General features: G+C 52.1%; 6 protein-coding genes across 6 annotated transcripts; 4 read left to right on the top strand and 2 right to left on the bottom strand.

Moving 5' to 3' along the window:
• Window positions 1–174: 174 nt before the first annotated feature.
• Window positions 175–7,754, top strand: LTS14_001107 (uncharacterized protein; the record flags this gene model as incomplete). Its single annotated transcript, XM_064833816.1, has 7 exons — window positions 175–738; window positions 1,053–4,707; window positions 4,764–5,505; window positions 5,554–5,968; window positions 6,045–6,279; window positions 6,915–7,070; window positions 7,150–7,754. 7 exons carry the CDS (start codon window positions 175–177, stop codon window positions 7,752–7,754), a joined length of 6,372 nt encoding a protein of 2,123 aa, XP_064698777.1.
• Window positions 7,755–8,331: 577 nt separating this feature from the next.
• Window positions 8,332–9,441, bottom strand: LTS14_001108 (uncharacterized protein; the record flags this gene model as incomplete). The annotated part of the gene is made up of 1 exon (XM_064833817.1): window positions 8,332–9,441. The coding sequence occupies one exon, from the start codon at window positions 9,439–9,441 to the stop codon at window positions 8,332–8,334; it is 1,110 nt and encodes a 369-aa protein (XP_064698778.1).
• A 479-nt stretch (window positions 9,442–9,920) lies between these two features.
• Window positions 9,921–12,670, top strand: LTS14_001109 (uncharacterized protein; the record flags this gene model as incomplete). Its single annotated transcript, XM_064833818.1, has 2 exons — window positions 9,921–11,469; window positions 11,526–12,670. 2 exons carry the CDS (start codon window positions 9,921–9,923, stop codon window positions 12,668–12,670), a joined length of 2,694 nt encoding a protein of 897 aa, XP_064698779.1.
• A 52-nt stretch (window positions 12,671–12,722) lies between these two features.
• LTS14_001110 (uncharacterized protein) lies at window positions 12,723–13,576 on the bottom strand (the record flags this gene model as incomplete). Its single annotated transcript, XM_064833819.1, has 3 exons — window positions 12,723–13,327; window positions 13,384–13,443; window positions 13,501–13,576. 3 exons carry the CDS (start codon window positions 13,574–13,576, stop codon window positions 12,723–12,725), a joined length of 741 nt encoding a protein of 246 aa, XP_064698780.1.
• A 1,394-nt stretch (window positions 13,577–14,970) lies between these two features.
• Window positions 14,971–16,555, top strand: LTS14_001111 (uncharacterized protein; the record flags this gene model as incomplete). Its single annotated transcript, XM_064833820.1, has 2 exons — window positions 14,971–15,714; window positions 15,740–16,555. The coding sequence occupies 2 exons, from the start codon at window positions 14,971–14,973 to the stop codon at window positions 16,553–16,555; spliced, it is 1,560 nt and encodes a 519-aa protein (XP_064698781.1).
• A 313-nt stretch (window positions 16,556–16,868) lies between these two features.
• stp1 (Low molecular weight phosphotyrosine protein phosphatase) lies at window positions 16,869–17,624 on the top strand (the record flags this gene model as incomplete). The annotated part of the gene is made up of 2 exons (XM_064833821.1): window positions 16,869–17,320; window positions 17,594–17,624. 2 exons carry the CDS (start codon window positions 16,869–16,871, stop codon window positions 17,622–17,624), a joined length of 483 nt encoding a protein of 160 aa, XP_064698782.1.
• Window positions 17,625–18,730: the final 1,106 nt, after the last annotated feature.

An 18,730-nucleotide genomic window follows, 5' to 3' on the forward strand; every position in this document is an offset into this window, starting at 1 on the left:
TTGTTCACGTAAAAGTCCAGCTCAATATTCCGAAAGAAGCTGCAGATCGGTTTGGCGCGGAATTGGCTCCGCGACGCGACCTCTCGCGACTTGTTCCATATTCGAATTAATGCCAACCACTGCAACTTGACCTCATCTGTCGCAAGGCGGGATGGTCGCGATTTTACCGTAGCCATGGCATTCAGCTTCCAGACGTCGGCCGATCTGGATTCGGACGATGACGATGCGCCTGTGGAGCTGTCGCAATGGCAGACGACGAACAAATCGCAAGCTCCGGCACATGTAGCAGCCATGATGGCCCAGACCACGAACGATGAGGACGACTCTGGAGACGACTTGGCGATATCCGCTCTCGCAGCCTTCCAGTCCGGCAAACGCGCCACTCCACCTCTCTTGTCACGACCATCATTCACCTCAATCAACCAGACCGCGAGCCAACCTGGCCTACCTGTGCTACCTAACGTGGACGTGGACGTGGACATGGATGATGAGCCTGCGTATGATGCAAATGTCATGGGTGGCGACGAGGGAGACGAAGAGCAGGACATGTCAAGCTTAGATGAGCCGAGGATGAAAGCAGTCGTGCCCCTGCTGCCTCGCATGGATCTGGAGCAGGAGGACGAAGTCGTAGATATGACTGTCGGTGAAGGTGTTGTGCGGCGTGTTCTGGCCGAAAGGCAAATGTCACGTGACAGGCTGGCGTATAAGGTTGAGTTTGAGGATTGGTCTGTTGAAGAGGTGAGTTCTGACAGTCTGCATTCACACTCCGTTGCTTCTCTGGTCTTGCGCTCCTGAGCCACAGCATTTACATGATTCCATACTACTGGTGCATCGAAATTTGCTCAGTATCCCATGGCGTTGAGATGGCGGCTGATTCACCCACATCGTTCACTCACGTCTGTCACATGAGTCGCGCTAGCCGGTTCTGGCCGCCTCAATCGTATATAAACCTCCTTCTCCGCTCCCTCGTCCTAACGCAAACACATCAACCACAAAACCGGTCTCAAGAAACGCGCAAGCTACGAACACAAACCTGACAGTGACCACACCAGGTGTCGTTCGACGAGCTGCTCGAGTACGAGAACGGATCAGAAGCGTTGCAGGAATTCCACGACAACCCGCCAACACCAGAACCGGAGCCTGAAACTGTTTCGAGGAAACGACCGCGCAACATGTCTTCTCGTCCCAGCCGCAACTCTCTGCTCCAAGCAGGCTTCGTCAGTACCGTTGATGCTGTGCCGATGTCTGACGAGGAGCCCTCTGATGACGAGCAGATCACTGTCAGCACTAGAAGCTCGAAGCGTAGACGCATCTACGAGCAGTACGAGGACGATGGGGAAGAAGCACAAGATGACGAAGACGAGCTCGGCGACGAGGATGATTCGGAAGTCGAAATGAGGCACTCTCGTCGTGGCCCACGCTCACGGCTGCGCAATACGACTTCTGCTGCTGGCCGTTCTCTTCGCAGCGCTAACAAGCCTTCTCCGGACGATGATGAGGACGAGGAAGACGACAGCGACGATGAGGCTTTCCTGCAATCAGACATACTAGGCGCGAGACGCCGCAAGCCACGAAAGCGGCGATCGAACGCTAATCAGCTAGGCGCAGACTCTGATGAGGATGAAATTGGCTTCTCTAGAAACAAGCGTCAGCGTGAGGGTGACCGCAAGTCTGGTCGCGCCAATAGACATCAAGGCGGCATGCAGGAAGTTGGCGAGAATGACGACTTTGAACAGGAGGCTGCACGTGCGCCAGTCGCCAAGCCGAAGGTCTCTGGTGCTCGCGAAGCTTTCATCCAGCTCCCTCGCGGCGACGAGTTCCGCATGCGCCATACCCAATACTGCGAGACTTGTGGCCAAGGCCCGAACTTCGCGCCTCTTGTTCACTGTCAAGGCTGCACGCTGTCCTACCACAAGTCCTGCTTAGGCCATCGAAGCGGACGCGAGCATCTCGTGACAAAGATCGGCGACGGCGACTTTGTGCTGCAATGTCGTCGTTGTGTGGCCTTTCCGAAGAAGAAGGATGCGATGTCACCGGATCAAGGCAGATGCTCAGAGTGCCATAATCACGGTAATGCTTGCAGGCCCTTCCGCAGTCGGAAGTCGCCTGCACAGGAGCAGAAGGAGCGTGAGGATAACCATGGCGAAGACCCGTCTTATCAAGTCCACGAGAGCCGCATCAACAATCCAGACAACGTCCTCTTCCGCTGCATGACGTGCTGGCGCGGGTTTCACTTCGAGCACTTACCTCCAAAGTCAGATATGATGGAGATGGAGGCCGAGGTGGACGTCGAGCAGCGTTTCCGGGAGTACGGTCGCGATTGGAAGTGCAAGGAGTGCATCGACGCTCCCGCCAAGGTCGCCGGTATCATCGCATGGAAGCCCGTCGACGAGGACACCTACGATCCAGAATTCGCCTTCGACCAGATCGAGGAGGATGAGAAGGTGTATCTTCTCAAGTGGGAGGGTATGTCCTATTTCCGTGCGTCGTGGATGCCTGGTGCGTGGGTATGGGGCAGTACGACACATATGATGCGCAAGGCCTTTGCGAAGAAAGACGAGGCGCAGCATCCCAAGATGAGGACCGAGGATGCCATTCCCGAGGACTATCTGCGCACGGATATTGTGCTCGACATCAAGTTCACGAGTATCGTCGACATTCGCACCGAGGAGGTTGATAAGGCGCGGATTCGGGAAGTCGAGAAGGCATTGATCAAATATCGTGGTCTTGGTTATGAGGATGCGGTTTGGGAGGCTCCGCCTGGGCCGGATGATGGCGATCGCTGGACTGATTTCGTTACCGCGTATAAAGATTGGGTTGCTGGTCGTTACGTTCGTCAATCGACCGCTAGCAAGCTCAAGAAGACGCTCGAAAAGATTCGAACTCAAGACTTCAGCAAATTGGAGAAGAAGACGCAGCCTGATAATCTGGTTGGTGGTGAGCTGATGCGCTACCAGATTGAGGGTCTCAATTGGCTGTACTACAAGTGGTTCACGCAGAAGAACGCCATTCTCGCCGATGAGATGGGACTCGGCAAGACGATCCAGATCATCGGGTTCTTGGCTACGCTGGTGCAGGAGCACAACTGCTTCCCTTTCTTGGTCGTGGTGCCGAACTCTACTTGTCCCAACTGGCGTCGGGAGATCAAGCGTTGGGCCCCCTCGCTGCGTGTGGTCGCCTACTACGGCAGCAAAGAGAGTCGCGACCAAGCCTTCCGCTATGAGCTCTTCCCCGAGGGCAGCAAGGATCTGCGTTGCCACATCGTAGTAACAAGCTACGATGCAGCAGCCGACGAGAACTGTCGCAAATTCTTCCGCTCCGTACCATGGCAAGGTCTCGTCGTGGACGAAGGCCAGCGCCTTAAGAACGACAAGAATTTGCTGTATACTGCCCTCGGCGCGTTGAAAGTCCCCTTTCGTATCCTCCTCACCGGCACGCCACTACAAAACAACCAACGCGAACTCTTCAACCTCCTTCACTTCCTCGACGAATCCTACGATGCCGAAAAGCTAGATCAAGAATTCATGCTTGATGGCCTGACCCAAGCTAAGATCCAAGAACTCCACGATATGATTCGACCCTTCTTTCTCCGCCGCACGAAAGCTCAGGTCTTGACTTTTCTGCCGCCTATGGCACAGATCATTCTGCCTATTAGCATGTCGATGGTGCAAAAGAAGGTTTACCGTACCATCTTAGCCAAGAATCCGGATCTTATGAAAGCCATCTTCAGTTCGGGAGGCAATGGAGCGCTCGGTAAGGGCGAGCGGGCAAGTCTAAGTAACATCCTCATGCAACTGAGGAAATGCCTTTGTCATCCCTTCGTCTATAGTAAAGGGATTGAGGAGCGGAATGTGGAAGTTTCGGCTTCGCATCGGAATCTAGTAGATGCTAGTTCTAAGCTCAAATTGCTCGAGATCCTGCTTCCCAAGCTGCAGGAGCGCGGACACAGGGTGTTGATCTTTAGTCAATTTCTGGATCAGCTGGACATCCTTGAGGACTTTATGGATGGGCTGGGCATGCCATTTCAGCGTCTAGACGGTTCGATCTCGGCGTTGCAGAAACAGAAGAGGATCGATGAGTTTAATGCTCCGGACTCTGCGCTGTTTGCTTTCTTGTTGAGTACGCGTGCTGGTGGCGTGGGGATCAATTTGGCTACGGCTGATACTGTGATCATTCTGGACCCGGATTTCAACCCTCATCAGGATATTCAGGCTCTGTCTCGTGCGCACAGGATTGGACAGACGAAGAAGGTGCTTTGTTTCCAATTGGTTACGAGGGCTTCGGCCGAGGAGCGGATCATGCAGATGGGGAGGAAGAAGTTGGCGCTGGACCATGTGTTAATTCAGAACATGGACGCGGACGATGCCGAGGAGAACGACCTCGTCTCTGTTTTGCGGCATGGCGCTACGGAATTATTTGAGGATAGTGGGGAGACGGATATCACGTATGATGCTGTTAGTGTCGACAGGCTTTTGGACCGTAGTCAGATCGAGCATACCGGCGCTGGCGAGGATCGAAGTGCGGAGACGCAGTTTTCGGTGGCGAGGGTGTGGGCGAATGATACGGGGGCTCTGCAGGATGAGATGGTGGATATGCGGGGGCCTGAGGAGACTGCGCCGGATCCTGGTGTTTGGGCCAATATTCTGAAGGAGAGGGAGAGGGTTGCTGCTGAGGAGGCTGTTGCTAAGGCTGAGGCGTTCGGGAGAGGTAGGCCTACTGTTGTGCGTGATATCGTGAGTTGGTGGGCTAACATGACCTTCTAGGTCGTCGTGCCCGCGGCGCAGTCGATTACATTGACAAGAACGGTGGCGAGGCCGATGCCACCGACATTCCCGAAGGCCCACAACCCATCAAACGCAAAGTCAAGAACGGCAATGAGAGCGATACCGATTTCCAAGCTGATGAGAGCGGTGACGATGAGCCAGCCGCAGGTGAGGACGAGATGGAGCTCGATGGCGAGGACGCTGCGACCATAAGCGCCGGTGCTAAACATGACGCAGGTCGGAAAAAGAACGGTAAGATCACCACATCCGCTAACACCACGTCTGCCTCTTCCCCGTTGTCACTACCCAATAAACCACTTAAGGGCGACCATTTGCCCACGCCAGCCGACAGCCCCAAAGGCAAGCGGGCGAAGACTACTTCAACAAAGTCTTCGCCTCGCAAGCCTATGGCGCCGAAGGAGGCCTACAAGGGCGTTCAGGGCGTTAGAAAGGCCTTGAGTGCTGTTGGAAAGCCGAAGAAGATGAAGGAGAAGCAGAAGGTCAAGGCTATCGTCCGGGAGTATCAGTCCAACGGCGAGAGGCCGGTTGCTTCTGCTTCTGTCCCTGCTTCTGGCAATACCAATGGCGAAGCGACGAAGACAACTGCGGCGGGGTCCAACACTCCTGCTGCTGCTGTTGTGTCGAAGAAGGCTGAAGTGGTCGACCTGACGCAGGACGATGGCGATGATGATGCCTCTCGTTCTGTGTCTGAGGTCGCTTCTTCTGCCAGGCCTGAACTGAAGTCTGCATCATCCGAGGCGTCTGCACCTGCTTCAGCTCATTGAGCTAGAGCAGGACACTACCAGCACAAACACTCCAACAACACTAGTATTATCTCTCTACGACGCTTTGCTTACGCTTCGCCATTACTAGATCCGCCCGCTTTCCGCCGCGTCAACGTTCCCGCGTCTCGTGCTTCCAACGCCCAAAATATCCCGACACCACCCAGCGACCCCACAAGCGACACGAACATATTCTCTACCGGCCCAGGAACGAACAACACGAATACTTCTCAGAATGGCGCTGTATTTGCTCCAGCAATTCAAGGCTCCCTCCCCAATGGCTTAGTCTGCATCGCATGCAGATCCTATCACATTTCTGGTCAATGTCCCGTCAAGCTCGCGGGTCTCGAGTTCTGCAACCTCTGCGGTCTGGCACACTACGGCCAAGGAAGGATATGTCCGCATATCCAGAGCGAGACACAGGTACGTTCTGAAGCCCCTCCTACCCACTCCACGTAATGCAACGTCCCCTAGTATCTGACTGTCTGTGACCTCCAAGGTCAGAACAATGCTAGAAACCTTGCGCTACTCCAAGGAGCCTCAGCATCTTGTCGAGGCTGCTAAGCGGTATCTGAAGGGACTGAAGGGCCACTTGGTGCAGATCAAACGGCAGAAGGAAGCGAAGGAGCATGCAGCGAGGGAGTCTGAAGCGGCTGCTGTGCTGCAGGCTGCTAGGGCGCCGGTTTGGAAGATGCCGGGGATGAGCACATCCGGTATGGGCTATGGTCTGCCAGGTGGGTATTGATTTGATCTGGGTTGCAGCCTGTTGGGGCTCGCATTCAGCCGACTCGTAGGGCTGAGCACTCTGCGGGTCTGAAGGCACTTGCCAGACTGTGCGCAGATGGAGTAGTGCGATACCCACCGATACCCACCCATGTATACTAATCGTTGTTACAGGCACGCAGCCTACTTATTGAGGCGATTCGGGGCTACATCTATGCCTAAGCAATTTGTGAGGCTCACCGCTCTTGACTCGCCGCCTTTGCATATATCGTTATGCCAAGACAGACGTTGTGCGAGCCCAACGATGCTGCTGACATATAGAATCTTGGTGGATCATATTGAACCTACCTGCAGCTTTCGGCTTTCGGATCATACAATCGCCGCTATTGAATGAGGACTGCTCGCATTAGTCAATACTACACGACGCTATCATGTTATGCCCTCGTACTAACAGGACTAGGAGTATATAAGGGAAACATGCTGCCACACTAGCAGGCTACCAGTTCTACGTCCTTCTCTCCTGCTGCCTCCTCGCTGCTACCGAACTTGGCTTTTGTACGCCATTGATCCTGGTGGCCCAACCTTGCATTATCCGGTCGTGGTATTCCTCAGCGTCGAGCACCGCAACAATCCACGATAAGTCAAGTCGGCCAGGCTTTGAACGGCTCCAGCATCGAGAAAGTCGGCGGCTGGATCAAAAAGACACATCACGATATTCATGCTGGCACCGACCCGCGCAACGTCAAGCTGCCACAGCCATACGTTGCCTGCATCGTGGGTGCTTCTCGTGGCATCGGAGCTGGTAAGTCATAGTCCGCCTGAAGAGGCATCATCGCCCGAGCTAACCATATTCATAAGCATTGCGCGAGCCTACACACAAGCTGGAGCTTCAGGACTAGTGCTTGCATCGCGCCGCGTCTCCGGCTTAGGGAATACGGCTCAGGAGTGCAAGAAGATCAATGCGAAAGCCGAAATCAAAATCATTTCGTGTGACATCACGTCGCCGCTGTCAGTCGAGGACCTGGCCAGCCAGACTAAAGCCGCCTTCGGCCGTCTTGATGCCCTCATCATCAACTCCGGCGCTGCAGGATGCAACTACGGCGTTAAGCTGGCTGATATACCGGCCGAAGAGATCGTCAATGTGACTAATGTCAACTACACTGGCTCTTTCCTCTGCGTCAAGTACTTCATTCCTCTCCTCCTCGCAACAAAGGACGGTGTCAAGGCGATTGTAGGGATCAAAAGCTATGCCGCGCTCATGGTCCGTGGTCCATTCCTAATGCCGGCATACAATGGGAGCAAAGCAGCACAGTTACGACTACTGGATTTGGCGCACGAGCAGTATCATGCTGATGGCCTAAACACTTATTCCGTGCACCCAGGCGCCGTGCCGACGGATCTGGCATTGGGTACGAATTTCCCCAAGGAGTTCAATGGCTTGCTGAAGGACAGCACGGATCTAGCGGGTGGGTTCTCTGTTTGGTGAACGAAGGATCGGAAGCAGGAGTGGCTTTCCGGGAGGTTTGCGAGTGCGGGTTGGGACGTCGAGGAGTTGAGCGGGAAGAAGAGTGAGGTCGTCGAGAAGGGTCTGTTGAAGTTGACGATGGATGTGTAGCTTGGCAGCCGGAAATGGCTTGTTCGTGCCTTGCTTCAGCTGCTTTCCTCTCCCGTCGGAGTAGCTAGCATATAACAATGTATGCCCTTTGACTACCACCATCTCGAATCTTCAATGTCGGATCTGCCAGACAAGATCGGTGCGGCGCCAGCAAGACCAACTCATGGTCACAGTCCACACCACGGCCGTGATGTCGTCATACACATTATTGTGCTGTTCGCTCTAGTCTCTGGCACGGCACTGCTCGTGCAGTTGAGCAGAATATGCTGGTTTGGACGGGGGCCGAAGACCCAGTCAATGGTACAAGCAACCACGTCCAGCTAGATGAGCAACCAGGACCGATCATGCCGCAGAAGTTGAAGAGAATATCGGAATGGACAGACCACACTGCAGAGTTGCCATAAGCAGACGGACGGAAGTCGACGGCCTCCCTATCTGATGCACGTTCTCAGAGCTTGCTGTCCCGCTTGACGATTGCACTCTCGCCAGCAAGCAACTCACAAAACCACCTCTCAGCCTCGATCCTCATCTTCTTCGAGAATTCGTGCCTCGCCTTCTGATCGATAATGACGTCGACTTCAATACCCAAATTTCCCGCCCAGCCATTTTGCGGACAGATTGCTTGCCTCAACCAATTCAACAAAGGCTCGCCGCATGCAGGTGGCACCAAGCGATCTTGACCGCCACCAAGAGCAAGGATCTTCTTACCAGCAAGTCTCTGAAGTAAAATTGCTCGTAATCTCTCCTGCTCCGCTCTCGACGGCGGATGCAGATGATCATCAGCCGTCACCGTGTCCAGTTCGCCCAAGAGAATACCAGCGGGATCTCGCTCATCAATTGCTGCGAGAAGAGAGGGCGGAAAGTCCGAGCTACCCAAGAAATCCTTCCCAGGCGGATCTGATGACACACAGGAGGGCAACTTGCTCCGGATAGCCCGATCGGTCATGAGGCGGACATAATCTGGACACCCTATCACAACCAGACCAGCAGTGATACGAGGGTCTCCTAGGAGCAGCTGCCATGTGGCGTGGCCACCAAGACTGACACCACCACATATGTGTTCTGTGATCTTGATGGGGAGGTAGTGCGGTAGTTGGTCGATCAATAGTGAGACGTCAGATGCTGTACCAGAGTAGAGATTGAACATATCAGGACCATGACTCGGATTTCCTTGCTTCCAACTGACATTCGCTCTGTCATCGATCATTCGGCTTCCATGATTGCGCTGGTCGATGCAGACGGCAATGACGTCCTTTTGGCCTGGTTTTCGCTTGATATACCAAGCATGAAGCAAAGCAGCAGCTGTGTACGCCATGCTGTCTTGGGTGTCGCCGCGCCCATGGAGCAGCCATAGACATGTTCCCTGGGTAGCGTTCGACGAAAGTTCCTCCAGGCCGTACACCGTCACAAGCAGGCCAGCAATATTGTATCGCCGCCATGACAATGGCTTGATACCAACGAACGCAGAGTGGGTCTGCGGCAACGGAGAGGCGAAGGGCGAGAGTGTGCTATGCAGCTGCAGTGCATGCTTCCAGGTAAAGGTACTGCCGCCAGCCATGATGACCAGTATATTTCAGATAATGGCAAAGCTGAGACGTGTCTCCTGTTGCTTGTATATGAGAGCGGCTTGAAGACATTAATCTGGAGGCAAGATCGAGCCGAGGTGCTCGGTGTTCCGGTATTTCATCCCGACAACCAGATATGGTCGTTCTAGGTGTTTTAGAGCCAGCCCGCAAATATCAACAACGCCTTTGGCTTTGAGGCGAAGGTGAACACATATTACGGCACTCACACACTTCAAAAAGACTCCCAAGTAGTAACGTGGCATTCGGCCAGGTGTCTCGCTACACTCACCGTGTATAAACGACTTGCCTGGTGGCGAACATGCATATTATCACTGATACCGCATGGGCTGAGTAGCCTTGTTGGGCTTGATGGCTCAGCCACTCCGTCGGACTACAGAACGACGGCAGTGTATCGAATGCGACGGTCTACAACTCAAGTGAATAGCTCTTTACCCATCTAAATTCGACAACTATGGCCGAAGCGATCGCGATTCTAGGGGCCTTATCTAGCTGCTTACAAGTAATTGACTTCTCCGCCAAACTGGTGCGCGAAACCCATAGCCTCATCTCCAGCGGTGACGAGACCAGGAAACGCAATAAGCAGAAAGACCTTGCACTGCGCTACACATCCCTTGGCGAGGCTGCGAAGAGCCTAGACAGTGCCTCCCTCGACCTTGCCGGCAAGACTGAGGTCGATCAGCTGATATTGAGACTTGGTGAGGACTGCGTTCTCGAATCCACCGAGCTATGGCAGCAGCTTGATGCACTGAAGCTAGAGGATAAGACGACTGGTCTCAAGCGTCTGGTTGATGGTACTAAGAAGGCTGCCAAAGGACTTTCACAAGCGAAGGAGATACTCCAACGTCGAACGCGACTACAAGAGCTTAACTCTCAGCTGTCTACAGCAATCTTGCAGTCACTTTATGCCAAGCAGGAACTTCTTACCGCCCCTGGGATTAGTGTGCTGCATGCCGTAAATCAGAGTAGTCGGGATCCACTGGATCAGATAGCCACGCTTCGACGAGAACACCAAACGCTGGCAGTCCAGACTCATCGCATTCTAGACAGCCTGCATTTTGATGCCATTCAGTCACGGGAGATATCTGTGCAGCAAGCTTACCATGGGACTTACACATGGGCCATTACTGACGATAAGTCGGCACTGAAGAAATGGTTGCGCAGTGGAGAAGGCGTCTTCTGGGTACAAGGCAAGGCAGGATCAGGAAAGTCGACATTGATGAAGCACGTCGCAACATCCTTACATACGAAAGCTATGCTGAGGGAGTGGTGTGGCCAGGCAGAGCTCGTGACTACAAGCTTCTACTTCTGGTATGCTGGCACAACGTTACAAAAGTCGATTACGGGTCTGTTGCGGAGCATTCTGTATCAAATCATCGGCAACGACAAGGACCTTGCTCAGCTTGTCTTCCCAGACTCGTTCGACATGGAGGTTGACGAGGATCTGGTCAAGGGAACGCGATCCTACCGCACGAGTCGCATCGTATGGTCGCATGTAGAGCTGGTGGATGCTCTGATCAAACTCATACAGTGCAGCCATGGCATTGACAAGGCGAAGCGCTTCTGCTTCTTTATTGATGGCCTGGACGAGTTTCAGGGAGACCAGATGCAACTGATCAGCCTCCTTCGTGGTCTTGCTGCAATCGATGGTGTCAAGCTGTGTTTAGCAAGCCGTCCTTGGAATGCTTTTAGCACTGCTTTCGAGACTGGTCCGAACCTGCGACTTGAGGCGCTCTCCCGACCAGACATTTTGCGATATGTAGAAGGACATGTACGTACTGCTATGACCGGACACGTTATTGGCGAGGCCACACAAGAAGCACAGGACTCCGACGCTCCTTGCAAAATCATAGTCGAGAAGGCGGAAGGCGTCTTCTTGTGGGTGTACTTGGTTGTTCTGTCTGTTATTCGTGGTCTAGCAGAAGGAGACAACTTCTCCATGCTACTCTATCGAGTCGAGCAGTTCCCTCCGGACTTGGAAGATTTTTTCCGTAATATTCTAGGTACCTACAGCATGCAACATGTGTTTTACGACATGTGCTCACTAACATTGTGATAGATCGAGTGGACAGTATATATGCTGCTCAAACAAGCCAAGCACTGAAACTTGCGTATATGTACGCTGTTGATGCCGATCACGGTGGAATGGCATACAGTGTCTCCCACTTTGTCGACTACTGGTTGATTCGCCAGAGTCCTAAAGGGCTCTCGGATCCTCAGTTCCCATACAAGACCTATGTAAGACGACTTTCGCCTGACCAGATCGCGACGATGAAGAAGGAAACAAGAAGCATGCTGCGAGCCGCTTGCAAGGACCTCTTGATGTTGCCTGAGGACGATAGCCCTGAAAGTACCACCGACGTGGCCTGCCACAGAGTACAATTTCTTCATCGAACCGTCTTCGATTTTTTATCGAGCGACGAGATGCAGCTTCGCTTGACTCGACAAGTGCCCACGCATTTCAAATCAGAAAGCATATTCTACTTGCTCAACTTGGCACGCATGAAGTGGAGCATTTCCACCCTTGACGCATTGCCACTGCACCGGATCTGGCGTGACACGTCAATCATGTCGCTATCGTCGGCCCATGCGGAGCTGAACGTGTCTTACGCTGCAGAATTCGAGAAAGCACTACTCGCAACTGCGCTTGCTTTCGAGTCGACCCCCCCGAGTGTGCTCAGTGGGCTCATAGCGTTCCGACAGCGAGATTGGGCTCTGGGTGTGGTCGAGCTCGACAACTCAGGCTATATGGACCTAGAACTTGACGACAGGAGGCTCATACTCCTTGCTGCACTTGGTGAAGATGGGAGGAATAAGTTCGACCTGTGCCAAGTCGACATCATGTTAATCAGATCCCTATTGGAGTCTAATTACTGGATGCTCTCCTTCCACGAGCCTAACGATCCGCCAGGCAGATTGGAGCTATCGAAACAAGAGAGTGCCTGGCAGATCTTCGGGAACAAATGGAAAGCCCAACATCCCTGCACTTGCCCAACCGAACAGGATCGAGAGAGTCACTTACGAGGCACATGGGAGATTGCAAAGCTGCTTTTGAGAGATGCACCCAGCAGCAAAGTGTTCGATCCAAAACATCGACAGATCGCAGATTTCATGTTAAGCGTAGTCCCTCACGGGTGGTTGCTCAAGTGCGGAGCGACGAGGTCATGGCTGCAGCAAATGCACAAGAGCAATGAGCGTGACTAATAACTACCGCTGAGCTACTTACGACGGCGCTGTGTGACCGATGATATCTTCACTAATAGTCCCTCTCAAGCCACTTCTTACACGCCTCATAATGCTTGCCAAAGTTTTCGTCAATTTTCATAGACCTGCCAAAGATGTCTCCATCACGATCAAGAATCTCGCCAAATCGGAAGAAACCAGCTATGATAAAATCGGCGAAGCTCACGATCTTGCCCATGACATATGGGCCATCGGGATTCTCTCTCAAGATCGCTCGGAGTTGCTCGATTCCCGGCGCGGCATTCTTCCAGGCAGTCTCGCCTGCTTTGTCACTTTTCGCGAGCTCCTCGAGTGTCATGCCGAAGCGCTTCGCCCTTGTCTCGCGGAAGTACGCTGCACTGGGTTCGTTCAATAGATTCTCCGGGATCCTAGGTAATGCGATGGGTGCAAGAGCTTTGTTGATCTCCAGGACGGTGGATTGTACACGATCTGTGTAACCATTTTCAAAGTGCAGACTCGGCTCTGGCTGAAGCTCCTCGAGGGCTTGAGCGATCTTGTGCGAATCCATCACATAGGTATCATCTGGTAGTTTGACAGCAGGACTGCTGAAGGTAGCCTGGGGGTTGATCGTCTTGTCGTTGGGCGGGATGCCGAGGGAGGTGAATTTCGGCTTGAGGTCTACAGTAGCAGAATTAATATACACATAGATCATCATATAGGATTGATGGCCTCACCGGGATATTCGACCCACTCAGTGCGGTATGGTAGACCTTTGTAGTTGAGTGCAAGGCGAGCTGCTCAGATGGTCAATCGACTGCCAAATGTCGGGCATAAGCGGGTCGAGTCCATACCTTTCCATGGATTTAGCGACCAAGCATGACTAGGTGGGCGTGATGGTAGATCATAGAGCACGATTTCATTCGCCATCTTGGCCAGATACGTCCTGGTCGATGTGCGACTAAATCCTCGTAGTGCCAGCGTTTAGAAGAGTCCCTTCGTGATGTGCTGACGCACTTCCCAAACATATACACTCTTTATGGTTCCAGCGATGCTTCGTAATACAGTTGCGTTAGGCCGAATTAAGGTGATCGACTCTTGAAGAGGAAGATGAATGGCAAGCATCTGACTCATGCGGGGGAATCGTGGAGCTAAGTGGGCTGAAATAAGTGGAAGGAACGAAACCCTTAGGGTACGCATCTCGGTATGCGAGGCTTAATGGAACATCAGGATTGGCTGTCGCTTCTCGAAGCAAATGTTAAACGCCTGAAGGTGCTGCAGTGGCTACCAATTGCCTGTGCTTTGGATAAGGAGCTCGAGAAACGTAGTGCCGCTCTGGCCAGAGAAGTTTCTGAACAAGCAACCTGCCTCCTCAATTCGTCCAGTCTTCACTCGAAAAGCGGACTACGAAACTGACGGCCCGTGGAGTCGTGTCAATTTATACGAAAGACATCTGGCAGCTCATCAGACGGGATTGTTCATATCAGAAGATGAAGCTAGGCCGAATCTGGAACTGGTCTTCAAGAATATCATCCCGCCTCGATGGCACCCCCTCCTTCTATAATTACACATCTCCATCTCGAGAGCGATGGCGCACCGGAGATCTCGAGGAGAGTTGTGTCGCCAACGAGGCTACCTTCGGGCAGTCATATTTGCCTTCGGCTGGCGTGTGAATTAATGAGGAAGCATCGGATCGAGACTGGGAGATCTTGACCGAATTGCTGGTGATCTACGCCATGTGCAGAAGCGTGGCTTAGATCCTTGCATCTGCATTATCATCTAATCTGCCAGATGTATTCAGCCCCTCAAAAGAGAGAGAAGCGAATCTTCTGCCAGAGCTCGGATGGTAGTCAGGACATACCCTCTTTGCCAGACACGATACTCGGTCGAAAGCCCCACAGCCAAACAACGCTTCATCCCGCCACCTAGTCGACCTCAGCAGTACAGGCATTGCTGTGCGCATATGAGATATACTCACAAAAATCGAGGCACTTTCCAGAAGGAGCCGGTATTATGTGGCCTCTATTGTTTGCATTGAGTACTTCGCTCTCCTTGACACAAGCACAATTGTCATATGACTTTGTAGATATGATCCGGTCAACTGGTAATTCACCGTTCTGACAGCTTAAGTAGATTATCGTTGGTGGAGGTACAGCTGGTCTAGCGGTGTCTTCTCGGATCAGTCAGTATCTGCCCACTAGCACCATACTGGTCATCGAAGCTGGTCCTGATGGGCGGAATGACAGTCGGTAGGTCGTGATATATCCTCACCGGTCTGAATAAGATCTTACTGACGCTGAACAAGCCTTTCGACTCCAGGCCACATGAGCGGGCTAGGCACCATATACGACTGGAACTTTACCACGACGCCACAAATTCATGCCAATAATCGCATAATCCCACAGAACCGTGGCCATGTCCTTGGTGGTAGCTCTGCTTTGAACTTGCTTTCCTGGGATCGTGGTGTCAAAGCTGATTATAATGCCTGGGAGGAGCTCGGTAATCCAGGCTGGAACTGGGCCAATATGCACACAGCGATGGAAGCGCAGGAGACCTACCAGGCAACGTCCGTGGCAGGCTCTGCTGGGCTTGTTAGTCAGGGTGTGGGCGATAGTGGTTCTATTCATTTCTTGGTGAACCGCTTTTCGCCCCCTCAGCAGGAGGCGTTCTTCCCTACGATGCAGAATCTTGGCCTCAATCAGACATATGAATTCCTCAATGGTGATATGATTGGATGGATGCGGCATACGAGCAATATCCTGGGTACCAACTATACTCGATCCTACGCTCCTACATTCCTGACCATTGATGGACCAAACCTGCACTACATGGTCAACACGACAGTCGCAAAAGTGAATCTGGACAGTGCCTGTCAATCAGCCACTGGTGTTACGTTGCGGAATGGCACAGTCATCACGGCCAAGAAGGAAGTCATTCTCTCAGCTGGCTCTCTCCAATCCCCGCAACTGCTCGAGCTGTCAGGGATTGGAAACAAAACTGTTCTCGCTGCAGCTGGTATCAAGCAGCTCGTAGATCTACAAGGAGTTGGCGAGAACCTGCAGGATCATGTTCGTGTCACTGTCGGCCTATCAGCTTAAGAGCAACTACACTTCACCGGACATCCTACGCATCAATGCTACTTATGCCGCTCAGCAGCTCGATGACTACCACGACAATATTTCGAGCTGGTACGATGAGACTTCCTCTGGATATGCCTACATGCAGTGGCAGCAAGCACAAGGCATCAATGCATCTGCGTTCGAAGCCTGGGGCAAAGCAGCGGCCGTATCAAGCAACGCTGTTGATCGAAAGAAGCTACAGAATCTGCTGGACGTGAGCGACAGAGTGCCGCAGCTCGAGGTCCTCTTCAATGATGGCTACCTCGGCAACAAGGGATACCCAGCTGTCAACTCAACCCTGTATGGCAAGCAGTTCTTCACGCTGATCGCCAGCATCAATCATCCTTTCTCACGCGGCAGCACACACATCAACAGCACAAACCCATCTGGTCATCCTGTCTTCAACCCAAACTATCTGAGCAATGACTATGATCTCCAAGCAATCGCACAAGCTGCAAATTACATGCGACACATCGCCCAGACCGCTCCGATGTCGTATACTTGGGATACTGAGTACGAGCCTGGTCTTCAGAACGTCACCACTGATGCTGAGTGGGTACAGTATGCACGGAATAATGTGCTTAGTATTTGGTATCCTATCGGCACAACTGCGCTGTTGCCACAGAAGGATGGTGGTGTAGTCAGTCCAGAGCTAAAGGTATATGGTATCAGGAATTTGCGAGTGGTCGACGCCGGTGTGATCCCCATATGTATCTCTGGTCATATTCAGACGGCTGTGTATGGTATTGCTGAGAGGGCGGCACAGATGATTGCCAAGCAGTGGTCATAAGAACGAGTAGACGGTATGGCTGAGATCTGGCTACAACTGCTTTAATTCCGAGCTTCCGATACGTGCAGCAGTCTTCTCATGCTTTGAGATGTCTGATGTGCTTGCACGCGCAACATGAGGTATTTCTTGCTTTGGAGAGAGGACAGTGTCAAAGCTTATCTCTAGCGTGAAGCTAAAGTCTGGATCCAGATTGTGAAGTGAATGCTCATCAGCCTCCAAAACCGCAATAATGACTGCCTCAAATGATAGACACGCTGCAGCAGAGCCAGTCTCTGTCCTCTTCGTATGTCTTGGGAACATCTGCCGCAGTCCAATGGCAGAGGGCGCCTTTCGACATCTCACAAAGTACGGCACACCTCAGCAACATCCTCTCATAGCCAGCGTTGACTCCTGCGGTACTGGAGCGTATCATGCAGGAGATTTGCCGGACTCACGGACCATGTCTGTGCTTAAGGACAATGGCATCACAGACTACAGGCACAAGGCGCGGAAAGTGAAGGTTGAAGACTTCGAAGACTTCGATTATGTATTGGCCATGGATGATGACAACCTTGTGGACTTGCGAGACTTGGTCAAGAGAGCTGCGAAGAAGGGCTCGTTGAAGGGGGATGAGGCTGAGAAGGTGCAGCTTTATGGAGCGTTTGGTGGGAAAAGCCAGAAGGAGGAGGTGATTGACCCATATTATGGTGGACGTGATGGGTTCGAGATTGCGTATGAGCAGATGGAACGATTTGGTACAGGTCTTTTGAGGCACATTGAGGCACGGTAAGCCAATGGTGAAGCGCCATGAATACAAAGATACCCTTCGACCATACGTCCGGCCGCTATAGATATGCGGAAGTCTTTAGAAATGTCTCATCCGCAGCGAAGATGTCGATAAAGATGCAACGCGGAGGTGCGAGCTTATACATAGCAAACCACCTTTCTTCCGTCCACTGTATCTTTCCTCTGTCTACCTCAACATTGGTGCACTACCGCTAACTATGTGCTTTCGTTCGTAATACTGATCTCTATACGCTACAATCTTGCGATATCTAGACGAGGTCCAAAGATATCGATGAAGATGTAACGCGGAAAAGTTAGCGAGGTGCGGGCTTACACATAGCCCACCACCTTTCTTCTGTCTATATCTTTCCTCCATCTGCCTCAACTTTGGTGCACTACCGCTAACTATGTGCTGTCGCTCGAAATATCAATCTTTATACGCTACCATCTTGCGATATCTAGGCGATCGTTAAAGATACTAGCGTACACGGTTACGCCACCAAGCTACAGCCACTACCTTTCTTCTGTCTATATCTTTATTCTACCTAGTACAACTTTAATCCACTATAGCTAACTATATGCTAAAGCTCGAGATATGCATCTTCCTACGCTATTATTTTACGATATCTAGGCGACCGTTAAAGATACTAGCGTACACAATTATGCTACCAAGCTATTGGCGTATAGCTTTCGGCCCCTATATCTTTATGTCCTACTATAAGACTGACGTCTTACCTATATAACTATGTGCGGTCGCTCGTAAGAATGATCTTTGTACGCTACGGTCCTGCGATATCTTGACGAGCTCCAAAGATACGAGCGTACATAATAATGCTACCAAGCTCTTGGCGTATAGCTTTCGGCCCCTGTATCTTTATGTCCTACTGTAAGACTGACTTCCTACTTATATAACTATGTGCGGTCGCTCGTAAGGATAATCTTTGTACGCTACGATCTTGCGATATCTAGACGCGCTCCAAAGATATAAGCGTATATCAATTTGCTACTAAAGTTTTGGCGTATAGCCTTCGACCCCTGTATCTTTATGTCCTTTCGCGTGCTGGACTTCTTACCTATACAACTATGTGCGGTCGCTCGTAAGAATGATCTTTGTACGCTACTATGTTACGACAGAATGGTGACCACAAAAGATATTGCTACATACGCTTCTTCCGCCAAGCTTTGGTCGACAGGTTTGGCCTACAGCTTTATTTCGACCCCTAGATCTTTATGTCCTTTCGCGCGCTAGACTTCTTACCTATATAACTATGTGCGGTCGCTCGTAAGAATGATCTTTGTACGCCACTATCTTGCGACAGAATGGTGACCACGAAAGATATTGCTACATACGCTTCTTCCGCCAAGCTTTGGTCGAGAGGTTTGGCCTACAGCTTTATTTCGCGCCCTAGA

This window comes from Recurvomyces mirabilis, assembly GCF_035927965.1.
Source record: "Recurvomyces mirabilis strain CCFEE 5264 chromosome Unknown scaffold_2, whole genome shotgun sequence".
Lineage (NCBI taxonomy): Eukaryota > Fungi > Ascomycota > Dothideomycetes > Mycosphaerellales > Teratosphaeriaceae > Recurvomyces > Recurvomyces mirabilis.